The sequence below is a fragment of the Camelus dromedarius genome, chromosome 4 (genome assembly GCF_036321535.1).
Source record: "Camelus dromedarius isolate mCamDro1 chromosome 4, mCamDro1.pat, whole genome shotgun sequence".
Classification (NCBI taxonomy): Eukaryota; Metazoa; Chordata; class Mammalia; order Artiodactyla; family Camelidae; genus Camelus; species Camelus dromedarius.
In genome coordinates this window covers 92,406,570-92,432,206 of record NC_087439.1, presented here as the reverse complement: position 1 = coordinate 92,432,206, position 25,637 = coordinate 92,406,570, and the positions used below count along the sequence as shown (strand labels likewise).

At 44.9% G+C, this 25,637-nt stretch overlaps 1 protein-coding gene and 2 non-coding genes across 5 annotated transcripts in view; all 3 read right to left on the bottom strand.

Annotated features, from left to right (window-relative positions):
* Positions 1-2,132: 2,132 nt before the first annotated feature.
* ATG16L1 (autophagy related 16 like 1) overlaps positions 2,133-25,637 on the bottom strand; it is a 35,578-nt gene continuing 12,073 nt past the window's right edge. The window contains exons 6-19 of one of the 3 annotated variants that reach the window (XM_031452434.2): positions 23,972-24,037; positions 21,525-21,611; positions 20,827-20,883; positions 20,562-20,609; positions 19,845-19,947; positions 17,162-17,267; positions 14,491-14,561; positions 13,566-13,637; positions 7,186-7,306; positions 6,815-6,920; positions 4,249-4,398; positions 4,059-4,106; positions 3,103-3,204; positions 2,133-2,363 (exon numbers count right to left, since the gene is read on the bottom strand). In XM_031452434.2, the coding sequence (XP_031308294.1) occupies positions 2,270-2,363; positions 3,103-3,204; positions 4,059-4,106; positions 4,249-4,398; positions 6,815-6,920; positions 7,186-7,306; positions 13,566-13,637; positions 14,491-14,561; positions 17,162-17,267; positions 19,845-19,947; positions 20,562-20,609; positions 20,827-20,883; positions 21,525-21,611; positions 23,972-24,037 (1,231 nt within the window). In that variant the 3' untranslated portion in view covers positions 2,133-2,269. The remainder of the gene's footprint in view (positions 2,364-3,102; positions 3,205-4,058; positions 4,107-4,248; positions 4,399-6,814; positions 6,921-7,185; positions 7,307-13,565; positions 13,638-14,490; positions 14,562-17,161; positions 17,268-19,844; positions 19,948-20,561; positions 20,610-20,826; positions 20,884-21,524; positions 21,612-23,971; positions 24,038-25,637) is intronic. The other 2 variants (XM_031452435.2, XM_031452436.2) reach the window with 2 other exon arrangements.
* On the bottom strand, positions 8,939-9,173 carry LOC116153170 (small Cajal body-specific RNA 6). Its single transcript, XR_004136964.1, has one exon. It is a non-coding gene; the product is annotated as a small Cajal body-specific RNA 6 (non-coding RNA).
* On the bottom strand, positions 18,638-18,913 carry LOC116153169 (small Cajal body-specific RNA 6). The gene has a single exon (XR_004136963.1). It is a non-coding gene; the product is annotated as a small Cajal body-specific RNA 6 (non-coding RNA).

The window sequence follows — 25,637 nt, the reverse complement described above, 5'->3', positions numbered from 1 at the left end:
TCCCAGATGATCTGACAGGTGGCGAATGAAGTCCATGAGTTGGATGGAAACCACTAGTTCAACCTAGCTTTGGCAGTCAGGTGACCAAAAGAGACATTCGGTGTGGATGGATCTCAAACGAAACGTTGTTACAGAGAGCAGTCACTGCTTCCCTCCAAGGTCACAGAAAACAGGATAATCAGAGGCTCCTGCAGTACTTGCTTCCAGCTTCGAAGAATGACTTGCCTGCTTAAAGGTAGCTGCAAAGGACTCCCTTCCTCCAGCTTTTGGGAGACTACCGGCTGCCTCTGAGACTTCAGATCACGATGGAATCCTGACTCAAGGTGCTAAGCTACAGTGTGGAGATGGGCTGGAAAGAGGTCTGAGCGTGTCTGTGTGTGCATGTGTGTGCATGGGGGGGGGGATATTCCAATTTGTTATAGCACAAGGCCACTTGCTAGATACGGAAGCTGCCGTGAATAAATCACTCCTCCGCGAGGAAATTCACACCACTTCAGCAAAGAGGTGGCCTGGAGGCCAGGAGACACACACAATTCACTCTCACTCCTGTGGACCAAGTCCCCAGGGCAAGGCCGGGGGCAGACGCAGGAGCACCACCGGCGCGTTGGGCTCGGAGGACAGCTGCCCAAATTCTGGAGACCCTTTTGCGGTTTCAGCTTAGATTTGCAAATGACGTGAGGCTAGAGCGTTGGTGTTTACGGCCCGTGATCACTTGGACTTAAATGATGAACAATGAGGAAACGCATTGGGAAAGCATTAGCCACTATTTACAAATAAATAAATACCAGGAAAATAAAGGAAACAGCTTTTTGCCCTTAAGGATAAAGAATAAAATAACTACCAAGAGGCCTGGAGTTTGAAAAGTATATAACGGATTTCTTTTTTATTTACAATCAAGTTCTGTTGGGCAACATAATTAAATAAATAAAAGATGTGCCCTGGCCTGTGAATTCATCTCCCCTCAACCTGAGTTCTCTGAACGGCACACTGAAACGGGGAGAAGGGGGCGGGGACGAGGGAGAACACACCCCTCCCCCCAGCTCTAGTACTTGCATCCACAACTGTCCAGAGAACACGTTTGAAAGGAAAAAAAAAAAAAAATAAAGTGCAAGTGAGTAAGTGATAAAAAATATCAGTGTTTCAGTCACTTGAGGAACTAAAATTTTATAAACAGGTAAGATGGTAAAGATAACTTTTTAAAAATAAAATGCCATAGGCCAGTTTCCCCGGCCTTAACCACAACTCCTGAAATCTAAAAATGACACCCCATGCTTCCTGGAATGGGCTTCTTGCTCTAAAGCACCGAGGGGGCATTGCACGTGGGCTTAGCAAAGGGACAGCAACCGGGAACTGCTGGCTCCAGGGCGACACATAAGGCCTCCAACCCCACGCCGCCAGCAAGCGTAACTGCAGCAAGTGGGGGAGGAGGCGGCCCGCCCGCCTCCGGGGAAGGGGCAGATGGACTCGGGATACGGCCTCACTCCTGCAGCACAGCCACTTCTCTGCGAAGAGGGCTGTTCACTTCCTCTTCCACCTCAAAAAAATTTTAAACCAAATTGAGGTTTATTTCTTGACCAAGAAATAGATATGCAGAGTTGCTGTGGGGGAAGGAGTCAGGAGCTTTGAAGAACAGTTGCTGTCCAAGAGCAGTTTAGGAGATCTAAGGAAATTCCAACAGTAATCAGATGAGATCGGAATAAGGGCCTCGTAATAAAGACACAGATCAGCAGGGAGGACAGGACCACAGTCCCATCTCCTCAGAAGTCAGGGCAGTCCCTGCAGGCAGGGGTAATCCTGTTTGGGTTTCTAGTAATCCAATGATGAAAGCAAGTTCCCTGGGAAAATGACCCCAAGGTGACAGGACATGCATCAGGCCAGAACAGAGTTTGGAAGGACGGGAGAAAACACAGGAGACCCAGCGCCCAGCCGCGCAGGGCGCCTTTGGCACGGCCACCCTGGGGGGCACCCGGCAGGTGCCCGCGCCCCCACCGAGGTAGGGAAGATCGGAGCAGCAGTGTTTCCCACCAAACCAAGGCAGGAGCCTGAACCCGTGCCCAGTGACTGCAGAGCCAGGTTTCCTCGCTGTTCCTCTTTCAGGACACTGGAGACCTCAGCCGCGACCCTCAGAAACCCTGCTCGAAGGCAGGCCACCGCGCCCCACGGCTCGAGCTCTTCTCTGGAGGTCAGAGCCACGCCCGACACGCCACCTGCCAGGACAGGGCTGTGGGGCCTGAGCGCCTCTGATCCGCTCTCTCCTGAGGAGGGGCTGTCAGTATTCTGACCACAGCACAGCTTTGCTTCCTTTGTCCACACTGACGACGTGGGAGCCGGAGGGGGACCAGGCCACCGCGTTGATTGACGAGCTTCAAAAGGAGAGGGTGGGACACTGGTGAGATTTCAGTGAGCTGAACAGTGGGGTCCTCCCCCATCAGGGAGCCAGGCACTTTCCAGCGCCTGTTTTACTCGCCTGTGTTGTCCCCACTCACAGACAGGCATCTAGACAGCAAAAGAACTCGGAGGACCCCTGCCCTGGTTTAGGAGGTAGTGCTGGAATGGAAGGAGTCAGAGGCCTTATCAGGTTTACCCTAAGGGAGCAACTCTGAGCGAACTAAGAGTGACGGCCTCTGACAAGCACCTCAGTGAGAGGTGGTCGTGGAGGACATGGGGTCTGCGTTCCAGTCAGCGGCAGGGCTGCGGGGGACAGAACAAAGCTAAGAGAAAAAAGGAGCCCAGGGGAAGATAAAAAGTATATGAAAATCAGTGTTTACGAGCAGTCAATTTCCTAAGGAAAGGGACTCAGGAGGGAGGCGGGGAGGAGGGAGAGCGGTGGAGGGGCTGGAGGAGAGGGCGGGCTGCTGAGGAGAGAGCCAGGACGTGCGCTTGTACCCTTTTCTGTTCTAACTGCTCTCACCAGAATGTTCTGTAACGCAAATAAGCCAGAGCACTGGTCTGTCATGCTCTCCACCCACTTAACTCACAGTGGAGCAGCTGAGCAGACACTGCCCTCGTGGGGCCGACGTGAGTCCACGCATGAGGCCATGACCCCTGCGATGAAGTCACAGCTGCTCACAGCCTCAGGGGGGCCTAGAGGGTTCATCTTACCTGTGATGCTTTGAAAGGACCTTCTCCACCTTCCCAGAGAGCACGCTCCAGATGTAGAGAGAGCCCTCGGCCGAGCCGGCTGCCACGTAACTGCCGTCAGGGCTGCAGGACACAGAAGATGAGAAATGGTGTCCACCACCCACCCTGATTCAGCGTCTTCTCGAACCTCTCCCCAAGTCATGTTTACTCTTCATTTATGAGTCAAACACATGACCACCTCTGCATACTCAGAAACCAAAAGATGCTAGTCACAACTGTTACGGCCAAAGCTGCTTCACCCCATCATCGTGGCCTCACCAGCTAATAAAAAATGGTGCTACCACATTACTTCTTGGGGCCACAAGTCCCTAACCACCTCGCAGACTCAAACACAGCACGCAAGGAAGTCAACGTCAACCCCAAATGGGGAAGGGTTTCTTTCAGGCAGTGGACTGCCTGGTATGTATACAGTTCAGTGAAAAGCAGGAAAGGAAGGAAGCATGGACCATGGAGAACCATCTCCACAACAGTGGAGCTGGCCACGGTGACGTTTCTGGGAGGACCACCCTGCGGGGAGGGAGGGAGACCTAGGAAAGGGAGGCACCCTTCTCCAGGGGGCTCCCCCGCCCTCCCTTCCCTAAAAGCTCTCAAACACTCATTTACATAAAGAGTAAAGGGAGGTGAACCTGGTGGACCCAGAACAAACCAACTAACAACTCATTTTTTTGGTACGACACACATTTTCATATAATCACAAAAGGGACCCTAGAAGAGAAGGAGACAGTGACAGTGACCTCTAGGACTGAACTTGCAGGTTAGCTCCTAGACACTTACTCGGGTTGAGACGCTGTACAAACTTATCTCGCTTCCCCAACGGGAAGAAGCCTGTGCACTAACCTTTGAGATGAACCATACTGTGTGTGCGTGCGTGTCGGGGGGAGTGGGAAGAGTGGGACGGGAGGAGCATCACTACTAACCTGAACACGACTCTCGTCCAATCAGAACCGCACTTGAAGCCAGGAGCACTGAAACAAACAACAGGACACCATCACCCCCAAGAGCCCACATGACTCAGGATATGAGGGCAGGTCAGGGCCTCTGGTCTCCATGCAATCCTCAGAAAACCAGCAAGACTGAAACGAAACCCACACCAGTGTCTTCAGTTACCTGAATGTCTGTCTGACTGCGTTTATTCGTAAGTCAATAATTTTTAGCAGGTCATCACGGGAGCAGCTGAGGAGTTCGGTTCTCTCTGGGTTTAAGTCCAGGGCAGTAATCTTTCCCAAGAGTTCCATCTCTCGGACGATACTCTCTGATCTATGAAAAAGATGGAAAGTCTGAGAAAATGTAACAGAGGTCAGAACCTCCCCCATTTCAGCCAGGATGTGACATCATGGAGAAAACGATGGGGGAGAAAAGGCAATTCAACCAGAATGCAATACTCTTCAAGGGCGGTGAAAACGCTCTCCACCCCCAACACACAACCTCAGCGACCCAACAGAGTCCACTGGTAGTTTGGAGGACTGGAACTCCGAAACTGGGACATTAATTTCCTTGCCATTTCTGCAATGATGTAATTGCCAATGAGAGCTTCTGATTAACATGAACTAAACGGGCTACTATTTAATTAGGATCATGTCAATTAAGCAATGACAACTTATCCAAAGGGACATACACTTGCTTTAGCGGGACTGGGCGGCCTTACATGGACAAATATGTGGTCTCTCCCTGGCTTCTTGCTAACAAAGTTCAGCTCAGGGGCCCTCCAACCCATCTTGGTGATTCTGACATGGAACTGAGATGCCTGGCAGCCCCCTCTTCCTCCTTTCACTCTCCCAGTTCTCTTCTGGGCCCCAGTTCATGCACAGCTCTGTGAACAGCAATCCTGGGCTGGGCCCTCTTGCTGATACAGCCAAGGGAGGTGCGGATCCTTCTGTAAGCTTTCAAAGAAATGACTTCCTACCTCAAACCATAACCAAGTATGAGTTTATCCTCCTGTGCTGCCGCACCACCCTGGGACTCGAGGTCTTCATCTATCAAATTAGGAGTGCTCTTAAATTCCATGTTTCAGGTTCAGATTTCAACCAGTACACCTAACACTAATCACCAATTACCTGTCTCCTGACTGGCCTCATCCTAACTGGACCCCTACGCCCTGTACCCACCCCAGCCTTGGCCCACCAGCAGGACTCCAGCTTTCTTCCCGTTTCTGGCCACTCCTCAGAAGCTCCCTAAAAGCTGCCCTCCTGTTGCTTCATATGCTGGCTCTCTGATTAACCCACTCTCACGCCTTCAGTTTTCCATGTGAGGACTTCTCATTCTTCCTCCAATCCAACCTCTCAAAAATTCTGTTTTTCCAAATGTCTATTAGAAACCTCAAACAACTATCCCTTCTGAACATGGTCACCACACCCTCTTCCTAAGTCTATCACTTATTCTCCACCTTGCTTTACTTCCCCTTTCCTCACCCGCCACATTCAACTTGTAACAAACCCTGTCCAAATTCTCTCAAATCGATCCTCCCCTCCGCATCTCCCTCTGCCGCCTTGAGTTCAGATCCTCACTGACTCTTTGCTGATTTCCCTGCTCCCCAATAAACCCTATAAAGCTGCCACCAACGTAACCTACCAGACTCTCACGAAGCAATCCTTTGCTCAATACCCAATGGCTTGTAAGATCAAGTCACTCACAAATGGCGTCTAAAGCCCATGGCACCTGCACCCCAATGTTCACAGTAGCACTATTTACAATAGCCAAAACATGGAAACAGCCTAAATGTCCATCAACAGGTGACTGGATAAAGAAAATGTGGTATATTTATACAATGGAATACTACTCAGCCATAAAAACCGACAACATAATGCCATTTGCAGCAACATGGATGCTCCTGGAGAATGTCATTCTAAGTGAAGTAAGCCAGAAAGAGAAAGAAAAATACCATATGAGATCGCTCATATGTGGAATCTAAAATACAAAAACAAAAACAAACAAACAAACAAAAACAAAGCGTAAATACAGGACAGAAATAGACTCACAGACAGAGAATATAGACTTGTGGTTGCCAGCGGGGTGGAGGGTGGGAAGGGATAGACTGTGATTTCAAAATTGTAGAATAGACTACACTGTACAGCACAGGGAAATATACACAAAACGTTATGATAACTCACAGAGAAAAAAATGTGACAATGAGTGTGTATATGTCCATGAATGACTGAAAAATTGTGAACACTGGAATTTGACACAACATTGTAAAATGATTATAAATCAATAAAAAATGTTAAAAAAAAAAAAAAAAAGCCCATGGCAATCTGATTCAACCCACCCTGTAAGTCTCAGCTGCCCTAGCCTGACTTGCCCTCCCTGGCTGCTCTGTTCTGTTTTGGAATGTCTCTCAGTGGCTCTTCTGCAATGTGAAGCCTACTCACTTCTCAGGACTCATCTTGAGAGATGGCCTCTAACATCCTTGGACAAGGGTACCTGGCCCTGTGTCAGCACCCCCTGCAGACTTGTGTCTCTCTTTCTGATTACACTGGAAACTACCCAACAACCTAGCTGGTCATCTGTACCTAGCAGCTAGTAGAGAACATCAGACTGCTAAGATAATGTGGACCGGAGCTCACTTCTGCCATTTTCAGGGATTTTAAAAACACAACCCACACTCAAAACACCATCACAATTCTACCATGAACAGACCCTCTCCTCTGCCTCCCCACCGGGCTCTTGGGTGTTATACCGGATGTCCCAGAAGCGAATTTTCTTGTCAAAATGTCCACTCATTACACACTGCTCTGTGCAGACAATATCATTGCAGCTGGATCCCGCAAATACCGTCTTTATGCCTGAAAGAAAACCAAACATGAGTGTCAAGCAGAGGCCCCTCTGTGGCTGTGCACATAACATCGCTGTCCTCTCTAAGTGATCAGAACTATTTATTCCAATGAAGCCTCAAGCATGAAAAACATTCACTACACTGGCACCACTCAATGAAACTGGACTTGAAATTCAAACTGCATCACACTAAATGCAGGCTTTCAGTGTGGAAACAAACACCTCCACGGTTAACATCTACTCGTACATAGAGACAGAGAGACTGAATTTCCTCACAGACTTTGCTGCGTAGATCCCAGAGTTTGAGGGTCCGGTCATGACTTCCAGAAACAATACGCGCATTGTCCAGCAGGAACTTGGCAGACAGCACTTTGCCACTGTGTCCTGTGAGTGTGTGCTAGGAGAGAGAACACGGCCAGGGTAAGCCTCGGGGGAGCCATGCTGGGAGAGTCAGTGGCAAACTGCCAGGGCGCTAGCTTCTCAGACACCCTGAGACCAGCTCAGGAACGCTCAGAGACAAAGGATGCACAGCTCAGGGAAGCACCCAGAAAGCCTATCTTTGGCTGTTACCCAGGGATAAGGGACCAAGAAGAAGAGGATAAATCTCCCACCGAAAATAATACTAAAAAAAAAAAAAAAAAAAAGTAATAAAAAAAATCCAACACCACTAGTACCAACTTCACATGACCACATCCTCAAAAAAAGGGAGGGGCAGGACAGACGACCTGATTAGACATTTCTCCAAAGAGAACACACAAATGGCCAACAGACACATGAAAGTGCTCAACATCAATAACCATCAGGGAAATGCAAATCAAAACCACAATGAGAATATCACTGCACACTCATCAGAATGGCTATTATCAAAAAGACAACAAAAAACAAGTGTTGGTGAGGATGTGGAGAAAAAGGAACCTTCTATGTTCCTAAAAAAGAATGAAATCTTGCCATTTGTGACAACACAGATGAACCTACAGAGTGTTATGCTAAGTGAAATAAGTCAGACAGAGAAAGACAAATAACACACAATTTTACTTACAGGTGGAATCTAAAGAACAAAACAATTGAACAACTCAGAAAACTCGAGTGCTTATGGAGATGGGGGTGGGGATATGAGTGAAATAGGTGAGATGAGAGAGATTAAGAGGTACAAGAACTCCGAGGGATGAAACAGGTAGCATGGGGGATAAAGTCAGTAATACTGCAGCAACTGCATAGTGATGGGTGGTAACTGGATTCACCGTGGTGATCATTTGGTAACGTACAGAAATGCCGAATAACTATGTTGTGCACCTGGAACTAACACAGTGTTGCAGATCAATTATGTTCCAATTGAAAAAAATAAAGTACTCGGTCAAAGTTTTACTTAAAAGAAAAGTGCACAAAACATAAATAAATAGGATATCTGTATTAAGTGCTATTAGTCAATAAAATGGAAAAGAACAACTTATATACTCATGGTATCTATTTAATATTATTAGATTTATGTTGCCACATTAATCTTTGACGCTATAAAAAAGGAACATGTTTGCCTTCTCCCAAGTGTTTAACAAATACATGTAGAAATTTCCTGAATCTGCGCTTTTTACTGAAGCTATTCACATTTTAAACTACTAATTACATATGCTCTCTTTGCTATTACAGAAATTGCCGTGGTAACAAATATTACTCAAATGGAGACTATTTATAAAGGATACAGGTAAATTTAAGTGTCGGATGACAGGACATATCAAGCTATAATAAAATCATTCAGCACAGTATCAACTTAAGAAGCAGGGAGGGGCAGTCAGAGGGCCTTCTTGAAATAAGCTCTAATACAGATATCTGCAGGTACTCAACCATTTTTTAAAATCTGAATTATGTATTCAATTACAAAATTTTAAAATCCTGGATTTTACCACTGCCTCTGAAAGTCAGCTTCCTACTTCAAGTCAGAACAGAGGTTTGCTGCAGGCACAATTCATAAAAGGAAACATCAGGACTCTTTAAATAAACAGTTGAAACTCCCGGGGGTTTTCAATCAGAACTCTCAGCTTGAAATGTCAGATTATAACCACAGATACCGCATTCCCAACAATCAAATCTTTTTGTGACTAGCTGTGGGATGCCAACCATGGCATCTTCCCCGGGCTGCCAAGGAACGCAGAAGTGGGTCATCACCGAGTGTCAGCTGCCCTCTGTCCTGAAGCCCAGTGGGACAGGGGTGGCTGGGGATGGTGAGGATGCCGGGAAGGGGCCTGGGGAGTCAGCCCTTTTCATACTCACTTTTTCAATTCGGTTTGGTATCTTTACGTGTGAAAACCTCAGTCTCGGAAAGTATTCACTAACATTTTCTATCTAATGAAAATGAAGAAAGACCCTAATGTATTTAACTACAATTGCTAACTTACTGAGTTCCAACCTTGTCTCCCAAAGCAGAGATCTCAGCTTAGTGTTAACATTTTAGAAACCAATCTTTCCTCTGTGCTCAGTGGAACAACTCCACGTGAGCACAGGAACAGAAAACTTGGCCACACGTACTTCCTCCTTCAGAAGAAGTCCGCGTGGATTCCAAGACTCCTTTCTCTCACATTTAAACCTCTCTGAAACTGGAACAGCATTTTACAATTGCTGCCAGCCAGGTGGCGGCTTTGCTGTAGCTGTGTGAAAACCTCCCACTGATCCTTCCGGAAAGACTAAGAAAATCCCAGCAATGAAGCTGGCATTGAATACAGTACAGGAATAGTGCTCAGTATAACTCACCCAGTCTGTGCAAACCTTGGGGAGAGACCAAAAACTTGTGTAGATACTTCTCATGCTATGTAAATCAAAGTTCTTAGTGAAAAAAAAAAAAAACAAAAACAAAAACCCAAAACCCTTATTTCATCAAAAAAACAAATTTTGTGTACATGCACTGGCTGTCTTCCTAGTATACAAGTAAAATCACATTTCACGAACACAGGGAGGAAAAGACACCACTCACAAATGGGCTGTGAGAATGCACTCACTCTGCATACTTGACATGCACATTAGTATATTCATACAGTTCATGTGAAAATGTCCCACAAATTTATCCACTGCACTTTTAACTTTATAGCACAAGCAGATTTTCATGCGACAGCTGAAAATACATGTTTTAGGGTCCCGCGGTTTGGCTTGAACACAGTGGGTCTCTAACATCTGAGGAAGACTAATCTCTTCCTCACGCTGGTTGTGTAAGGTGCCCCCTGCACAAGGCACGTGGTCAACAGCATTCATTCTCCCTCTTTCTGTACCCCACCCCATCCTTAAAGAGTTTTCATAATTACTATAGAATAGCTAAACAATCTCCCAGCAATGAGGTTACAATTTAATTGAAATTGCCTTGGCCAGCAGACACCCAGATCACAAGTGAAGCTGCAGTGAACATCTATGAGCATACAGCTTTCCCTATTTCCCAGAATGAAACTGCTGGGCTAGTGGAATAAAAGAAAGGGACGTTTTTATTTCCTGGCTCTTCATATGTGTTTGTTTGCTTTTAAAGAGTTTGGACTTCTGTTTACCCTGTTCTTGGTGGAGACCTGGCTGGACCTGCCTGGGCTGACCAGCTCCATCTCCATGCTCTCAATGGTACAGAAGTTAGCCTCCTGCATGCAATCATTTTTATCATTAAAAATAGATTTTTAAATTATTTTAAGTGGATCAAATTTACTTAAAATTCTTTTATCCATTCATTGTTTTTAATATTTATTCTTAATATTTAATATCAAACACTACTTTCAGATTTTTATCTTCCTCTAATTTTAAAAAGAGACTCACAAGAGGTGGGGCACAGAGTCAGATGTCCCAGCAGCCTGAGCCCCAGCAGTGAGGCTGAGAGCTCTCTTCTCTCGGGCTCTGCATGGGCTCCCCAGTGTCGCCCACCATGCAGGCCGCTACCATTGGCACCAACCAAAGACAACTGACCTCAGAAAAACGCAGAACTTGAGGAGGTTTCTGAAATAAACACCCTTATCTGAAAGCCAGTCCTCACTGTGGCCACTTCTCCACATCGCCGTTAGAGAAGTGAGCAGGGTGGGTTCTTCAACCCAGTTCCTCAAGTCACAGCTTAGAGAGCAGCCAGGCAGTTTTGCACTGATCGTTCAGATTTTTAAGGGAGCTGAAAACATCCTGTATTGAAAGGAGTCCTCTGGAACTTCAACACCAGGCTGTTTCAAGGATATCTTTACTAAAAGGATTTCAAAGCCAGCACCAGTTGATCCTGCATTCTGATTTCTTCCAACACCACCCCCTTACCATACACGCTAAGCAGACACTGACCAGGCTTGGATCTTGAGTTTCAGAACATGGATGTCCATTCATGTCCTCCAATATCCTCTGTAAACCAGGGTCTAGGTAGAAGCCAGAGCCTCCTAGACAGAGAGCCTACTTACTTCCTGGACTCGGGTGAGGGTTTCATGTGGCTTCTGTGGATATGAGAAACCTGTTTAAAAGGCCTCCTGATCTCCTTCATACCTTTACCGAGTGACAGGACACTATCTGTGAGCAGACCAGAGGCCCTCAAGCCAGCTGGTCCAGCAAAGGAGGCTACAGCCCTGGCACCAGCCTCCAGCTCATCAGCATCCACAGCTTGAGCTTGGTGCCCAGAACCCTCTCCAGTGAGACTCGGCCCACCTTTGCAAAACTAGTGCACTTGAGAAAAGTTTCCAATGTTATGACCTCTGTCATTCAGTTCTACCTCCAGGTCCCTTTCCTGTTACTTCATACCCCAGAGCTGATGCCCAGCTGCAGAGAACTCTTCTACCAATTAAACCTATCACCCTGCACGACTAGCTGACTCCTCAGCTACTTGTTTTTCTCCTCTAAGAATCTAAAATGTAAGGAAGGCTGTATGTTCCTCCTTACTCATTAGACAGTTCTGTTGTATTCAATCTAGAATAATCCAGGCCAATCGCCATTCAAACACAGGAAAGTATACAGGCCTCAATCCAAATTCTCATCTTTTTATTTGTTAACTGTGTGACCTTAGGCAGTTCTGCGGGCTTAATCTGAACCTGTTTCCTCATCCACCTACCTCACGTGGATCCTCTGGAGGATTACAAGCGGTAATGTACCTAACGTACCTCACTACTGGGTCAAACACACAGAAGCCACTCAGGTGAAGTCCCCTTTCCTTTAGACAAATTAACGACTGCAGAAGTACTCAACCCTGTCTTAAACTTCCACTACGCAACTGATGGTTAAACAGAGATGGCATGCCACAGGATGGACCCTAACTCTGCCAGGAGAACGGGACTGTAGGGCTTTAACTGAAAACTCGTTTAAGTGTTTGAACAGACGTGAGCTGCTGCCCAAGAAGAGCCCAGCCCTGCCTGCAGGCATCCAGCTGCCCACCTCCCTGCTCCTTCATTGCAACAAGAGCCCAAGGCAGGCCCTTCAGATTTCACAGGAGAACACAATCTCTTGTCATTTTCGCATCTCAGGCTTTCTTTGCGTGTGCTGCCCTGGATCCTCTCCCCACTAGGAATAAGGAATTACCACCCTTAGGCATTAGCTAGCATCTGACATTGGTAATTTTCCATACAGCTCCTTCAAGAAGATGGAAAGCCTAAGTGCTGACTGAACTGTGTGTTTCCGACCATTCTTCTCTTCCAGCTGCATCATCAAATCAGACCATCAGAAGCCACCTAATGGACCAATCTCTTGCGGCTCCCCACCTCTCTGTAGATTGATCTTTTAAGGAAGACCATCTTAATATCATGCCCTCTTGTTTTTCCTTTTCTGTCTTATTAGATAGAACTATTACAGTTTGACTGCACATATATATTATATGTAAATACACATACAATATACTACACATTTTTTTGTTTACATGTATGTACTGATCATTGTTTCTAAGGAGCTTTAGCTTTTTAAACTTAAGTTATCAAAGGAATAAAGCCAACCACAAAATAAGAATCAACAGAATGCCATGCCCCCTCTTTTCCATGTGGGTTGACACACAAGCTTGTGGCAAGCTTTTCTGGGGGGTGTAAAATGCCTACCAATGTCAAGCAAATCCTCCACCAGCTCTTTCAGTGGCCCTCACTCAATGAGCACGTGTGAAGTTTGCTTCAATCTTAAAGAGAAAAACGTGTCTCCAAATTAAGGTATGCCTTCTGTTAGAACACGTGACTGAACCATCAAATTTCTGTCCTTGTCTTGGTGTCCAAGAGACTTCTTGGCAAGTTTGGGTTGAGATGCAGATCCCGTCCATGTCCCATCCCAGCGTTCTCCCTGTCCCACACCCACGTCTGGGCTTTGTTTCAGAGCTGTTTTATCTTTATTGGACTTCTAGACCCTCCTTTCCAGCTCTACTCTGTGAAGCAGCCGGTGCTAAAACAGCCAAAGTTAAGCTAAAATTGACGCCCACCAAAAATATCTAGTTCTTCTGAATAGGAGTATCCCAAGTCTTTCATGGAAACGTGATGGTTTCCTTTTGCAAATATTTTGCCACTGAATCTTGGACAAAGAAAGAATGTAAAGTGGAAACATACATTTTCCTAAGGAGGAAAGGAAAGGCAAGGGGACCCCAACATGATTTTCAGGACAACACACAAGTCTCCTAATTAATCAACCTGCCGTTTTCTACACTCTGTGACCGATAATCCACTGCATGAAGTTTGGAGATGATGCCAACTTTCATAACTAGGTCTTACCCGTAACCGATAGTCGTCCACAGTCCAGATTCGGCTTGCAAAGTCATTTGATGCCGCTAAGAGGTAAGATCCCTAGAGGAATAAAGGGAGGAAAGAAATATTAGTCAAAATAGAGGAATTCGGCTCACATGACACAAATTCCCCAATAACCAAGCTCCAGAAGATTTAGATGCCTAGCGGGGAGGGTATAGCTCAGTGGCAGGGTGAGTGCTTAGCATGCATGAGGTCCTGCGTTCAATCCCTAGTACCTCCAATCAATCAATCAATCGTCAACCTAATTAGCCCCCCAAACCAACCAGCAAACAAAAAAAAGGTTTAGATGTCTAACACTATACACCTGATCTGAACACCAACCGTTATAACCAGCAGCCTGTCAATTTATCAATCCCTGTTAAGTTCAGACCTCTTTCCTGAGCTTGCTCAATCCTGCCTGAGCGCTGTAAATGACGTCCAGCTCAAAATGGAACTAGTCTTCCTGTGTTCACTCCCCACTCGCTGCCACTCGCTCCAGCAAAAGCAAGTACTAATTCCCTACAACTGTCCAAGCCCAAAAGCCCGGAGGCACCGGCTCTCCCCAGCCTCACCTCCCGACTCTCCCCTCCTGGAGACCTTCTTGTCTCTGACGTGTCTCACTAGACTCTCTCCTCTACACTGGTACTGCCTCGGCCCAAACCGGGGCTTCTTCTTGAGTCTGGAGAGACACTGGATGGGTTACCACAGAACTGTCCCCCCTCCCCAGTCTTCAACACAGTCACAATCGGCACAGAACTTATGTAGTCTACATGCACCCTCTTCTAACACTGATTTAAGACAGAAAATAGCAGAGAAACCAGGTAAGTTATTTTTAAATTTCAAGAAACAGATGTCTTAAATTGTTTCTAAAAATTTCTAAACTCACCTATTTCCGTGGATATTGGATACTTACAGCACTATCAAACTCAATACTTGTAATTCCTGCATTACTGCCGGAGAGGGAACCCTTGAACTCAGATTTGTCTGCATAAAAACAAAGATTAAGAAAGGAAGGTTAAAGAAAAAAAAAAAAAAAACCGATAAAGCCAACGTAGACATAAAAATGAGGATCCTGAAACACAATGGAAGCCAATTATTTAGTCAAAACAGCAGCCTTCCTGCATCTTTATAGAGTAATCAGATAGCAGGAACAAACAGAATAGTGAGACCAAAATACACAGCTGGTCAGTCCTATGGCAATGAACGTACAGGCAGGTGCAGAGCCCAGCATTTTCATGTGGGTTCTTAAGTTGTTGTTTCCAAGAAATTTAGTCAACTCCCTTTACAAAAGATAAGTGCAGGAATTTAAAAACATGGCAATTGACCTGGAGACCAAGTTGATTTAGTTATTTCTCAGTAAAATTTTCTAATTTACATAAACACATCTTTGGATCTGATCAGTATTTGTGACAACTTACCGATCACTTCTGTAGAAACTGACCATTAAAATTTCAGAACTCAGGTATGAAAAGAAATTTGTACTTGTAGTTATGCGTACTGGCTGTTAGTCAGAATGCCGGTAAAGCTAGTCACTCTACCTACTCACTCTACCTACATGAACCCAGGATTCTGCCACTCCAACTGCCTACCAATGCGCCCTTCCCTCTCTGCCCAGCCTCCACCACCATCAGGCCCAGCCACACACCCCTGGGCTCCGTTTTCAGACAGCTCTGGTCACTTACACGGAAACTTTAATGATGAGAGTATGAGTCTCAATGATGTGATTATGTTCCTTTTTTTAAAAGGGAGCTTAAGGATGACCTACATGGACAAGCCAGGAAAATAATTAGGGAACCATTCAAATTGAATTCATAAAAGGGGAGCACAGAATGGTACACATGTCAATGAATAGCTTTTTCTCTTAACTTCTAAATGGTAATAACAATGATATAAATACTGGTTTAGAGCTGTCAAGTACATTTAGGGACAGGACTATTGACCTGGTGGATGAACCCCTGTTCTGAATTTATTTGCAAAATATAGCACATTTAATGCCTTTTCCTGGTTCCTAGTTTTCATTAGATTTTCACAAGTCAAAAGAAGGCCAACATCTACTAATTAAGGACTTTATAGACAAAAATATTACTGCAAATTTTAAAAATTATTTCTTTGGCTTATGCCCAAAACACTAGTCTATTTGTTTGGCAGGTGACACAGTGTCAAAATGTAAAAAAGGTCAGTAAGTGCTATTCTACACAAGAGACCGGCCTCAAAAGACCAAACACCTTATTAAAAGCTCTTTTACTTAGATGGCACCAGGAGAGGCTACACCAAGGAGTTCTGCTTCTGACAGAATGAGCAAGGTCAGGTACTCCTACTGGGTGGAAAGTGGCAAAAGAGTGAAAAACAGAACCCCCAGAACTATTTCATAAAAGGCCTCTTGGACTTGGTCTCTTCCAAGATTCAGTAAATATTAGCCAAGTGGGGAAAAACGACTGAATAAGCTATTGTGGAGGAAAGTTCCTATAATTTAGTCAGGACATGACTGGTACCTGTTCCAGAGAACCATAAAAGCTGCTGCCAAATACTGCATGTTACCTCTGTAGACCCAGGAGAAACTTTTCATTTTATTAACACAAATTATGCTCTGGCACAAATTATGTCAATATTAATTTTGACTAATGCTTACTTCCTCCTCAGCAGCAAAGAGGTAACACTGGTCCTAATGGCTGCTATCTCATTTTCTTACAAGTGTTTTTACTGACCAAGGAGTAAAACAAAAATATTTCTAGTGCTATTTCTTTCTAATCACAAGGCATAATCAAAATAAACTACACGTGCATATTTTTAAAAACTAAATACCATAAAATTTCTCTTCTTGTGATACGGCTTTACTATTGTTTTGTAAGTATCAGCGATTACCATTCACAAATGGGTAAAGTAGCACAAATTTTGATGGGCTTCAAGCAGCTCTAACTGCCAGGGATTTAACTACGAAGTCACCTCCATGAAAATCAAAGGCCAGGGCAGGCAGACAAGCCTGGTGCTCTATGTGAATATGTGCTCTAACCACGGGCTCACTGCATTGCTCTTGCTCCGAACACATCAAAAGCAACACACTTGCTTCCTCAGCAGCTCTACAGCTCAGGGGGGCTGTTTTGGAATAAGCAAGAGATTTACAGTCTTAACACCCAGCTCAGGTGCTAGTTCCACCAAACCAGCCAGGTCAATCAGCCATGTAAACCCAACGTCTCTGAGTTTTCATCTGTCAAACACAGGCGATACCTACCTGTTTAACTGCACAGGGCTATCGTGAGAATTGGAGGAAATAAAACAAAGGTATGATGGTGACACTTACTGTTGGACAGACAGCATGTAGGCTGCAACTATGGAAACTTGACAAAGTGGTTCCTATAAAACCCTTGAGCCTATTCTTTGATCTTGCCTTATTAAAAATGCATGTATATTTAACTGATTATCAAAATACTGAAAGGTTGAGATGGTAATAATGCTCTGGTCAGATGATTCCTTACACAAAATACTGTATGTTTTGAGAAGATGAACAATTCAAAGATTGCCTGAAAGCAAGGCCAACCAGATGCCACCAACACAGCTTCTTTCTGTACACTCCAGCGAGATCTCACCTCCAAACACTTCCCAAAGCTTCACCCTCCGATCCATGCCTCCTGTGGCCAGAAGCCGGGAACCCGGACTGAACTGCACAGCGTTGACCTCCCCATCGTGAGCGTCCTGCAAGACAAGTGCCCTATTTCAAACCCAATCACTGTTGTTCCCAAGAAGGGCGCAAAACAAGTGAACGCTCTGAATGCCTAACCAAAGGTTTAACACCTGTCATTGAAGAGGGGACACAAACACAAACTTGGGTGCCTGGCCCAGGGTCTCCTAAGAGTCTATTATCATTAAATTCTTGCATTCAAAAATCCGTGCAGACTAACTGCCTCAAGTTTGTCTTCGCATTAATTTTATTTCCTCTAATAATGCAATTTCACTGTATATTCTACTATGAACTTAATAGCTGAAAAGTAAGCCTATGATTAACGGCTTCTTTTGGTCCAGACTGCATTAATACCACGAATTAAACTATGTATCGAATTAATTTATAGCACAGCTTCTCATGATTCAAAAAAAAAAAAAAAAGTTTTTTTTTTTAAAGCTTTTCATTTGGTTCTCCTAATATGCAGAGTCCTAATGAGCAGACACCAGTCCTATTGCCACACACCAGTGTTACAGTGGGATTCCATACAGTTCTTTCTGGAAACAACATGGCACTAACGTTTGTTAGCAGTGTGACCCCTGCCAAGTTTCTTAACTTCCTGAAGCCTGTCTGCTCATCCATAAAAAAGGATTTCTGCAGGTTTTGTGACTGTCCCTGATCATGACTAGATCTTCAATAAAAGTAACAGGTGTTATTTTGGGAGAACTTAAATTCTTCATAGGGAAATTCTGAGACTGGCATCCATACTGGAACACATGATCTGAAAAGATGGTATGTGTTCCAGAAAAGAAGGAAAACCATGTAAGAAGCACCTCATCCTAGAATGGGAAGAAAGAATACTAGATGTCACTATGACCTCCTCTCTTAAAAGATACTGAAATGTTTATGGGTGAAATACTCTGAGATTTGCTTTAAATTGCCCCAGCAAAAGTAGGGGGTGGGGAGAGCTAGTAAGTTGGCAAATGTGGCTAACTAAAGCTACCTGACAGGACGATGGTACCCAGAGGTTCTTCTACTCTCTACTCTGCCTATGTTTGAAAATTTTCATAATAAAAAAGAGGGGGAAAAGACTGCCAATACATGGATTATAAATATTGGATAATTAAACAGATCATCAATCATTTGCCCAAAAGGTCATTTTGGGAAGACAAAAATCTGATCTTCACATTTGCTTAGGGCTGAAAAAGATGCTCGAAAATATTGAGAACGTGGCTCTTAACTGATGGGGGTACAAACATCACTTTATCATCACTTTGCTTGGTGATCTGATTTCCAACCACCTCCCTGGTGTCCCAGTGCTGAAAAGTTGTCAGACAGGTGATGACACAGTTTTTCACTTCACACAATTCCCCTCTCTTTTTTTATGATATCCTTCTACTTGGGAGGTCTCAGATTGAAAACTTGAGATCATGCACAATCACGCCCACGGCTGCCACTCATCAAACTCCTGTGTAGCTGCTTCTGTTGGACACTTGCCAGCTGTGAACCCTTCACTCTCGGAAACACACACTGACAGAATCCCAAATTATCAGCTGCTCCATTACCCCATACACATGACTTAAATGTGACAGGAGAGGAAAAATGGGCTGCTGGGAGCTGAGGGCAGGGAAGGGACTGTGACATTAAGTGCAATCAGACCTTTTACCAATCATCATCGACCTCCGAGGTGCCTAGCCTGTTAGGGAATCACAGGAGTGGAGTGGGAAGGGGCCATAATGGTCCCTAATCCAAACCCTCATCCAGAACAGAACTCTCTTTACAACAACTAAGGTGGCCAATTGCTCAGCCAGTTCATTGTAGGGAAATAACTACTCAAGTTCCTCTTTATGGCTGAACTGAAAGCTCTCCCTACATAAACTCCATCCCATTTTTATAACAACTCTTTTTCTCCCTGAAAGCTGGCCCCTGTAACTCACCCCAAGCAATCCAAGAGTCAGTCCAACTATTAGGGCTCTGCTCTGCCCTTCCACCCCCTACCCCCTCACTGGCTAGCCCCGAGCCAGGGACTACACATCTCCACAGGCCATTTCCGCTCCTGCTCAGTCACCCCAGCTGGGACCGGATTATCCTTTAGAACTAAGACCCAACTCCAAACTCCAGATGACAGCTGTGGTATCACAGTGGCTTCTACCCAGGACTGGCTCCTGCTTCCAACCATGTGCTCCTAATGGTCAGAAGTCACACATGGGCATAACCTGTGAAGTCAAGAGCTGCCCTTCCACAAAAGACCACTGACTAGAATCTCTCTAACCTGGAGCCAACCGCTGACGACTGTGAATCATCCCCTAACTTCTCACCACCCTAATTAGTTTTCCCCTTGCCCCGTCCCTCATGCTACCAACCCTCTCTCTCAGCTAGTCCTGGATTACAGAGGGCGGTTGTAATAAATTCTGTTCTCAAGCAAAATACATAGATTTTGCTTATTTTATCAAAGCAATTTTGCTTTGCATATCAGACAGCCAACAGTTATAAAAGCTTAATTAAAATAAAACAATAACAGAGAGCTTGGCTGCAGCAGGACAAAGGATCCTTTAACTGTCAGCCTGTTTCCACATGAAGCTTCGTGCGGTTTGGGGACAAACCATACTTACAAAGACATACATTGCAGTCGTTGGCACCCTCACTTCTTTACTAGAACCAGGATGAGTATCCACGTTATCCTGGGGAACTGGAAAGGAAGAGACAGAGCGCCTCCTAAGAAGTAACATAAAGGACAATATTAGGATTGCACAGGCTTACTGTCCATCAAACTCTCTGGTGGGTTCAAAGACATCTTTGGTCAATAGCTTCTTTTCCTTTCTAAACCCCCCACACCACAATGATTACCCAAACGAGAAGCTTCCTCACTCAGTGACAACTGGAAAGATAGTACTTACCCTGTACTCTCCTCACTAACTCATGGACCTCAAAACTCAACACTGAAAAGCAGTCCCTGAACAACGGCTGTCCCTGTCAATAAAGGGCTAAAAACGTTCTCAACTGAATGCAACCACCAGCTCAGAGGGAGCTCATCGGTATTTTCATAAAACTATTTTAAGATGATTCCTGTCTGATTACAGTCATCCTCAGCGCACGTGTGGTCAAGGCGGAGCTGAACACATGCCAAAAGAAAGAGCGACCAGAGCGTGATTACAGTGCAAAGAGCTCCACCTGCTCGCCCGCTCAGAGGGCGGGCAGCATCCCGAGGAGCATGCAGAGCCTCCTGGTTAGCACGTGGACATGTGATGACGGGGGAGTGAAGCGGCGATCAGCGTAATTACCAACGACCCACACTTGCATGCTGGGCTAAAAGAGGATAATATTTTCACCTGGCAGCATCAGAAGAGTGATGTCCCAAAAGGGGAGACTCGGACAGACTAAAGGGTAAGGCCAGAGATCAGCACGCAGCAAGATTAAGAGAAAGGAAGTTGAGGAAAAAAGGAAGAAGCTAAATGAAAAGCTGAAATTAAGGCAACTGTATACTTAGCACTGAAATTCTGGTGTACATTTAAAAACTGGTAACAAATTATATACATACACTTAGGTATATTTACACACATATTAACAAGGAAAGGTGAAGGTTTTCTAACCTACCCAAAGATATTAGTGATAGAATCCAGAAGGCCTCCAGCAGGCTGCGAGAGTCGCTTACTAAAGAGGAGGGAGGACAGGTTTAAACCTTAGAAACATTTTGCCCAATCAATCAATCAATCAAAGACAGTTCGCAAAAATAAGTACCTGGGAGTATGTTTCCCATCGAGCTCCCAAACCCCAGCCGAGAAACCCCTCACAGTACTGAACCACCAGAAAACAGTGGGAAGGTAGGAGGGAAAACCCAGCCTCCCAAGTTTTAAAAGAAACATGGTTCCCTGGAATTAATGCTTTACACAATCAAACTGTCTAACCGAACTAACAACTTCTAGTGGTTTATAACCTAATCTTGCTTTGGTCACCAAAGGAAAAAAAAAAAATCCTGGACCCCAAGGAAGAATTAAACAGTATGATCTAAACAATCACCCTGCCCAACAAGGTCCATCTTTCTGGAAGCCACTACCCTTTCTCTGCTTCCCTTCACAGCTGGTGGCAGCACTAAGGGACGGCTCAGCTCCCATTAAGGAGAGGCAACCCAAGAAAGGTGAGGACACTCGGAGCCCACAACCCCCATGGTTGGGCAAGAGGGGTCGCATGTTCCGGCTAGGGCCAGGGGACCGCACTGGTCTGGGGCTGTGCCCACAAGCATACCATTAAGTGTCGCTTGAGCTCTCCTCTCTAGGCCCAACCCGCCTACTTACGTGGCCGCTCTGCTGATGGCTCGCACTGGAGAGGTCTCCTCGGTGTGATCAGAGGTCTCGTCCACAATGACTTCAATGTCATCGTCCCTGGAAAGAAGGGAAAGAGGGGAGTCTCTGATTCTGCTCAACAGGAGCTTTGTGATGAGTCTGCTCTGCAAAGGCCAGCGTGACACCATTTCTTAGTCACACATGGCCTCTGTGACTTTGCTGTGACAGAGGCGGTTAAGGGTTCTCTGGAGAGAAAGGAGCTGTCATGCTCTGAGCAATAATAAGAAATAATCCCTTCAAATCAAATCCAGGATTCCAAGTGAAAATAACTTTAGAAGTGCACTTCTGATCTTTTTAGGTCTAAACACAGCTCCCAAGTGGAAAGCAATGAAATAGTGGTTCATTAAGTCTACACCACATAACCAGCACCAAGGTAGTCTTCCCATCAAAAGTCCGGTCTGCAGCTAAAGGCCTGCTGGACACCAACAACGGGACTGTGGCACTCTCAACAAACAGTTCCCAGGAGACAGGCTGAGTGACACAGAGGGCAGCTATGGAGTACATGAAAATGCCAGGGTAAGCAGAAGATCCAAGTCACTCGGCAAATGGACTGCTAAAAGGGCAGTGAAATCAACGGGTACATAAACAACCCTGTTCTAAATATTACTTTAATAATAAGACAGGAAAGCAAAATCTAAACACAATCCATTCTTGACACTTGGTTTTTAATGCTTATGTTTAAACACTTGGCGTTTCTGGCATTGGAGAGTCCATCATACTTCATATGAAATAATCAAGTCACAGGAACACGCTCCTTTGCTGTTGTTTATCCCGCCGGATGCAAAGCTCCTCTGGAAGTCCCCTCCCGCCCCATCTTCCTGGTTAGGGGAAAGGCAAGTAATTATTTTGGTCTTATCGACCTCCTACCGACTTGCAATCTTCATGGAGAAAGTAAAACAATAAAATCGAATAAGCCAAGACTTTATTATCACATGTTTGGATTAAAAAGAACTTGAAAGGGAGGTTTTATCCATGATTGATTATCTGCATTATGTAAATATATACTTAAGAACTTGTTGCCAAGCAAGTTAAACCAAGTTCAAGTAAATTTATTTTCCTTGGCCAGTGACTCTGGGATCCCATGTCACTGAACCCAGCCTTGGCCAGGACTAGAGCACAAAGGTAGGTCTGGAGACAGAGAACAGGCTGGGCTTTCTTCTCTTCTCAGGTGTGGTTTGGGGGAGTCACCTGTGTCCACACAAGGGTGACAAACATGAGCTGAGCCTAAGTAAATGGTCTGAGATACAACTGTATAGTTATAAAGCTACCTGAACCTGTGCAAAGGCCCCGGACTGTGAGAAAATACCAGCATCTGGTAACCTGCTATCAAAATCCTTCAAACATGTACATGTCCTCTGAGCAGAAACCCCACTTAGGGGAGCACAGAGATTAGGAGCAGGCCTTTACAGCTGGACACCCCTACACTTGCACTCTAGCCCCGCCACTTACTGTGTGATTCGGGGCAGGATGCTTCACCTTCCTGAATTGTGTTATAGCTAGTTGCCTGTTTATGCTGGCCAATAAGGGGCAGGCAAAGGATGCTTTCATAAGCTATTATTTTTAAGAAACCAAATCTCATTTCCAGGTCAACTATTTATCTCCTTTGTAGCTTTGGGCAAACACACCCGAGACTCATTGTCCACATGTGCCAGCAGAGACAATACACACGTTACACCCAAAGCAAAGGCTTGGTTATAAATCAAGACCTCTGCCTGGCAGATGACCCCTAACTGAATTTAAACCTCTCAGATCCATTTTCAAGGAAGCAAACAACAAAAATAAAGGATCATAACTTTAATCCTATATTCCAGAATATATTTCAATGGGGGGAAAAACACCACCACATCCTGAGCCAGAGCAAAAGGAATTTACTTACTAAAATACCCACCACTCTCAAAATAAAGCTTCAAATCTCAGAAAAGATCTTCTACCCAACTCCAGATTAGGAAAAGCTCCTATCAATTCAATTCCTTTGTTCCAGGAGATCCCAGTTTTTATTTATGCTTCAAAGGTTTGCCCAAACCTCCACTTGAAGTCACCAACCAAGATGAGAGCAAGAGACAGAACCCTAGCCCAGCATTACACTGTGACAGCTACCGCTAGGGGTAGAAACGGACCCAAGTGTCAACAGGAAAACAGTGAGGCCGTCATTGGTTAAGGGTAGAAAAAGTCAGAATTCACACTCGCAGCTAATGAGTATAAACTGAGACAACTTTCTGGAAGGTAATGAGTTTGTTTAAAATTTCTCTGGAAGGTAATTTTTTATTTTCTCCCTTAAGTCTTTCAGTTTTCTTTCTACAATCTGTAAAATGGTTTTATAAAAATAAAATACAAAACTATTTAAAAAGAGCAAACCAAATTATTAAGAGCCTAGTTTTGATGTGCACAGCTCTACTCACTGCTCAATTGGTAGAGGTTCCTTTGCTGCTTCTGCAAGCTCTTTCTGCAGCCGGGCTTGCCGCCGCCTATTTAAAAAAAAAAAAAAAAAAGCTCAGTGTGTCTACTTAAAGAAAACATGTGGTTTTGGCTCTCAAAAAATTACTAGCTCTAATAACACATTTGAATATTTGGTGCACTTAAAGTAAAAACTGCCCTGGGTAAAGATACCCAAAGTCTCAAACCCACACCTGTAACATTAGTCAGGATCCCATTATAATGGATTTCAGAGCAAAGCAGTACGGAGGGATTATATTATTAGAGAAAGCAGTGAACCAGCACAGGAGAAGCCTGCCTGTCGGGACCCAAGGCCTCTCAGGACAGAAATGTGCATCAGGTTTATCCAGGGTTCGTCACGGTCGAGACTTCGTTTTCCACAGTAAACGGCCTCACACTAACATACCAAGAGCATAAATAATAATAAAAATTTACCTGTACATGGCATGCTTTTATTTTACAGGTTTTTAACTCCTTTAATCCTCTGAACAATGTTTTAAGGTTAAGTACTATTATTCCCATTTTAAGGACAAGGAAACTGAGGTACAGTGAGATTCCTGAGCCCTCAAAATGTACAGTTTCAATTTACTAGGACTGGACACAGAAGTCTTGGCTGTGGCAAAATTTTAATGTGGTCAGCAATTGCTTCCACGCTCTCCTCCTCTCAGAACCATTTTCATCTCCCCTTCCCAAGTTCTAAATTCAGGAGCTTCCTAACCATTAAACCTTGGCCTCATTCTCCTTTCCATGGTGATCTCACCTGTCTGTGGTTCTGCCCTGGATGTGGAGGACCCCAACCCAGAACTCAAGCACTGCTGCTGACCTCAGGTCAAGAATCCTGCTGGAGGGGAGAAGGTCTAGCTCAGTGGTAGAGCGCATGCTTAGGACGCACAAGGTCCCGGGTTCGATCCCCGGACCTCCATTAAAAAATTTTTTTTTAAAAACAGTGGCTAAGAAGAAAAAAAAAAGAATCCTGCTGAAATTAAAACAACAACAACAACAACAAAAAAACAACCCACTTCTGCCATAGTGGTAATTCTCAAATCCGAGCAAAGTCTTAGGTGGCACAGCAGAATCTGGGCAGGGGTGGGTGAGGCTGTAGCTTGATAAAGTGCCTTACACTCTTAATCTTATACCAAAGATGAAAAGTCAGTCTTACAGGACAAGTGACAAAAAAATACAGGTTAACAAATTTTTCTTAGCTGGAATAGACGACCTATAAACTATCTTTGAGGGAAAAGCAAAATCTTGGTATGGGTGTGTGACACTTTCCTAAAGGAAAAGCACCTGTCTTTAAGGATTAAGTAGAGGACAGATCTGGGGTCACAGGGAGAAGAAAATGCCCACAGCCTGGCCTTCATTACAACAGCCAGAAGGAAATGGCCTCCTAACAGTTCAAAGATTCCCTGAGAGCACCTTACACAACAACCACCATGCCTGCCTGTGCGGACAGTCCGCAGCCTAGCGAGGGAGGAAGAACATGGACAGCTATTTCAAAACAGGGCTATACTATGACCCAGGTAAACAAAAGCTGCGAGAAGAGGAAGGACATCTCATCTGGGGGACTGGCGGGAAGGAGGGGAAGGCTTCTAAGAAGGAGGAACTAGCTGAGTAAAGAATCCCCAGGCCCCA